At 40.4% G+C, this 4,816-nt stretch overlaps 1 protein-coding gene across 1 annotated transcript in view; it reads left to right on the top strand.

Moving 5' to 3' along the window:
• The first annotated feature begins 2,898 nt into the window (after positions 1 to 2,898).
• Positions 2,899 to 4,816, top strand: part of LOC111978576 (caskin-2) — a 24,412-nt gene continuing 22,494 nt past the window's right edge. Inside the window, exons 1-2 of the mRNA XM_070448711.1 lie at positions 2,899 to 2,940; positions 4,530 to 4,663. Coding sequence (XP_070304812.1) covers positions 2,899 to 2,940; positions 4,530 to 4,663 — 176 coding nt within the window. The remainder of the gene's footprint in view (positions 2,941 to 4,529; positions 4,664 to 4,816) is intronic.

Here is a 4,816-nt window from a genome sequence, read left to right as displayed (position 1 = left end):
TGCACAGTATTGTCTTTTATCGATGGCGGTTATGAAATCATTTAGGACCTTGAGCGTGGCTGAGGTGCACCCATGACCAGCTCGGAAACCAGATTGCATAGCGGAGAAGGTACGGTCTGATTCGAAATGGTCGGTGATCTGTTTGTTAACTTGGCTTTTGAAGACTTTAGAAAGGCAGGGTAGGATAMATATAGGTCTGTAACAGTTTGGGTCTAGAGTGTCWCCCCCTTTGAAGAGGGGGATGACCGCGGCAGCTTTCCAATCTTTGGGGATCTCAGACGATACGGAAGAGAGGTTGAACAGGCTAGTAATAGGGGTTGCAACAATTGCGTTGGATAATTTTAGAAAGAGAAGGTCCAGATTGTCTAGCCCAGCTGATTTGTAGGGGTCCAGATATTGCAGCTCTTTCAGAACATCAGCTGTCTGGATTTGGGTGAAGGAGAAATGGGGGAGGCTTTGGCAAGTTGATTTGGGGGTGCTGAGCTGTTGACCCGGGGTAGGGGTAGCCAGGAAAGATCTCTAGGCAATGGGGACCGTCTATTTGATCAGATTTTTTTACAATAGTCCGGACATGGAGAGATGCAGAGAATAAAATTGGTTTCTTCTATGTACCTTTGGTTTACTCCTAAATCATCTTCAACATTCCATTACAGAGCTTTGCTTTGGTGTGGATTGAGGCCTATACATTCATGTCAGTTGTGTTCCTCCATTGTATTCACCTTTCCTTATTTCTATTGTAGATAGTGTTTCCTTGTGCCAATGGAATGTCTACAAAACGATGAGCAAACCAGCCTTTGTATTGAATACATGGAATTGGATTGTGATTAATGAATCCTAAATGAACCCCTCACACAATGTGCTTATTTTTTTATTGGAATAATATTTGATTGGATGTGTATGAAATTTGTTTAGTGAGATATGCAAAAAAGGAGAGTAATTTCCCATAGTTCTGCAGCTTTGGAAAGATGTACTTCCAACTTTGATCATCATGATTTGGTGACCGCTAAGAAAATGTATTGATCTACTGGGTAAAAGTAGATAAAAAAAAAAAAAAGTTGCGTTAATCTTTTGGCAGGCAGTTGTATTCTTTTGATGAATCTATTATGACGGTATAATATAGTTTTGATGAATCTATTATGACGGTATCGTATAGTTTTGATGAATGTATTATGACAGTATAATATAGTTTTGATGAATGTATTATGACAGTATAATATAGTTTTGATGAATGTATTATGACAGTNCAGTATAATATAGTTTTGATGAATGTATTATGATGATATAATATAGTTTTGATGAATGTATTATGACAGTATAATATAGTTTTGATGAATGTATTGTGATGGTATAATATAGTTTTGATGAATGTATTTATTTGAGAAGGTAACTACATTTTGAAAATGCATTTTGTTTTGCAAAAAGCCACAGTCTTGTGAACTCAGTTTTGAAAATTGAAAATATTGTTCCAAAAAATGTGTGTACGCGATTGAGAAAAACTGTAATAAACTGTAGATATACATGCCACAATACCTCCCTGTTTAACCCACACTTAACACGCACATCCCATAGACATTGCAATGATCAAAGGCCAGTGTAAGTGGTGATAGTGTGTGTGTATATCTGTCCATGTCTCACAGAGGGTGTGTGATGTATAGAGGGGGTAGGCCTATGTCAAACATCTCACAAAATGAAATGAACTAGCAGCTAAAATGAACTAGCAGCTAAAATAAGCCTGTTTCAGCTAAAGGGAAATGGGTTTCAGTTCTGCTCCCCGGACAGGCACACACAAACGCGCATACAGGCACGCACGCACATACACACTCTCTCGCATAAACACACACACACCGATGCATGCACACAGGCATACACACACACACACAAGTGAGAGAGATTTTGCAGTGCAGTATGTTTCTCTGTCACAGTTGTCATGAAATGTATAGCTGTCCCTGTTTTGTAGATTTAGCCAAAGTTGAATTCACACACACAGGCACGCACGCAAGACAGACAGACACGTCAGTAATCTTCTGGCCCTGTGAATAGCATAACAACAGGCTTTAGGCTGTAACGCTGAGTCAGTTAAGGTCTTTATTACTGTAGTCTCTATCTCCCCTTTCCCTCTCCTTCTCCCCCCCAGTAAGCGTCTTTGTTACGGTACTAGGGGTATCTTTAGACACCCAGTGCATGGACAGTTGCTAGGCAGGTTTTATGTGCACTTAGGTGGCCCCATAAAATGTACATGTATGGAATACACAAGTGGTGTAAAGTATTTAAGTAAAAATACTTTAAAGTACTACTTAAGTAGTTTTTTGGGGGTATCTGTACTTTACTTTACTAATTATATTTTTGACAACTTTTACTTCACAACATTCCTTAAGAAAACAATGTACTTTTTACTCCATACATTTTCCCTGACACCCAAAAGTACTCGTTACATTTCGAATGCTTAGCAGGACAGGAAAATGGTCCAATTCACACACTTATCAAGAGAACATCCCTGGTCATCCCTACTGCCTCTGATATGTTGGAATGTGCCCCTCGCTATCCGTAAATTTAAATAACAAGGAATTTGTGCAGTTTGGTTTTCTTAATATAAAGAATGAGAAATGATTTATACTTTTACTTTTGATACTTAAGTATATAAACTCAGCAAAAAAAGGAACGTCCTCTCACTGTCAACTGTGTTTCTTTTTAGCAAACTGAACATGTGTAAATNAGAGAGAGAGAGACATATATATATATAGAGAGACATATATATATATATATAGAGAGAGAGACATATATATATATAGAGAGAGAGACATATATATATATAGAGAGAGAGACATATATATATATATATAGCGAGAGAGAGAGAGAGACATATAGAGAGAGACAGAGTAGGAGGAAATGAAATAAAGAATGACCCTGGAATCCCAGGCCAACCCAAAGGAGTCCCGCCGGGCAACGTAATTTCAACCAAAAAATTAAATTTGATGATGTTAAATCAACTTAGAAAATTGATTTGATTTGCAAAAAGTCATCAACTTAAGGGAATTTCGCTTTTATTTCTACCATATTTTAACCTCAATCCAATGATAGGGTGAAATTGTTGGTTKATTTCACATTAGTTGACAACTCAGCCAAACGTAAATCTCAACTTAATGTTGAACTGACATCTGTGCCCAGTGGGGTGTCTCTTTTCCACTATTGACTTGAGCTTGGTCAAAAGGTTCATGTTTGTAAAACCTGTCACTGTATTCCCTTTAGGCGCTGGTCAAAAGTAGTTCATTATATAGGGACTAGGGTGCCATTTGGGATGCACACTTTTGCACCTTTTCTACTACGTTTGTGAGACTTTGGTTCCTCATACAGATTCCTCCCACTTTAAGCTGTGTGGGTTGCTTATTTTTGTGAATGGAGGGATGGGGGGATGGAAGGTCTTAGAAAAGAGTCCGTTTGCAGTCTGTTTTCAGCTTCCCTTTTACTTCAGCCCAATGTGATTATTATACTGATTATTATACTCTTATAAAGATGTTGAGTAACCAGCTCTCCTCCTCTTTACTCCTTTCTTCATTCCTCCTCTTCTTCCATCTCCTCACTCCTCTTCTCCTCCACTCTTTTTCCCCACTGCTTCCTACTTCTCACCTCCGCTCTTCCCTCTCCACCTCTTTCTCTCTCCTCTTCTTCTATCCTTCCTCTCTTATTTTTCCCTCCTCTCCTCTATCCTCCTCTCCTCTGCTCCTCTCCTCTACCCTCATCTCCTCTACCCTCCTCTCCTCCTCTACCCTCCTCTTCTCCTCTACCCTCCTCTCCTCCTCTNCTGGTGTAACTCGGGCAGTTGTTGTTGCCATCCTGTACCTGTCCCGCAGGTGTGATGTTCAGATGTAGTGCTGTCTTAGGTGTCTCACGGCACGGACATTGCAATTTATTGCCCTGACCACATCTGCAGTCTTCATGCCTCCTTGCAGCATGCCTAAGGCACGTTCACGCCGATGAGCAGGGACCCTGGGCATCTTTCTTTTGGTGTTTTTCAGAGTCAGTAGAAAGGCATGGGAAATGGTTTATGGTTCATTATAAAAGCATGGGAAACAGTGTTTAAKCCCTTTACAATGAAGATCTGTGAAGTTATTTGGATTTTTACGAATTATCTTTGAAAGACAGGGTCTTGAAAAAGGGACATTTCTTTTTTTTGCTGAGTTTATTAGCAGTTATATGTACTCTTATATTACTGGGTGACTTTCACTTTTACTTGAGTTATTGTATGGCAATTGGGTACTTTTTCCACCACTGGAATACACAAATGAAAGGTATCCATTTTGACTTTCACTGATACTAAGCTTATCTCTCTCTCTTTCTCCATCCTTCCATCTCTCTCTTTGGCTCCTTTACGCTTCACCTCTTCTATATCTCTACACCCTTCTCTCTCTCCCTTTCTCTCTCTCTCTGTGTCTTTCTGTCTTGCTCTGTCTGTCTTTGTCTCACTGTCTGTCTCTCTCTCCCTCTCTTTGTCTCACTGTCTGTATGTCTGTCTCATTCTCTCTCTCTCTCAGGTGGCTCAGTTGTTATTGAGCAGTAACATGGTGGTAGCTCTGTTGGAGGGGGAGGAGCTAGACGGTCTAGACTCTGCCTCCTCCAACACACCCCTTCACCTGGCCGCTCGCAATGGACACAAAGACATCATCAGGTGAGAGGAGTAGCTGTCCTTGACCGTGTGCGTGTGTGTGTTGACATTGCGTAAGTGGGATCTCCACCCTCAAACCCCATAACCTCCAGGGTCTCTTACATGCTGTTAATGATTCCCTTCCTACTTAAATCACCACATTCCCAGGAGGTTATG

Source organism: Salvelinus sp. IW2-2015, linkage group LG18 (genome assembly GCF_002910315.2).
Source record: "Salvelinus sp. IW2-2015 linkage group LG18, ASM291031v2, whole genome shotgun sequence".
In the NCBI taxonomy this organism is placed as follows: domain Eukaryota; kingdom Metazoa; phylum Chordata; class Actinopteri; order Salmoniformes; family Salmonidae; genus Salvelinus; species Salvelinus sp. IW2-2015.
Note: the sequence above shows the minus strand (reverse complement) of the source record. Positions and strands in the feature narration are given on the sequence as shown.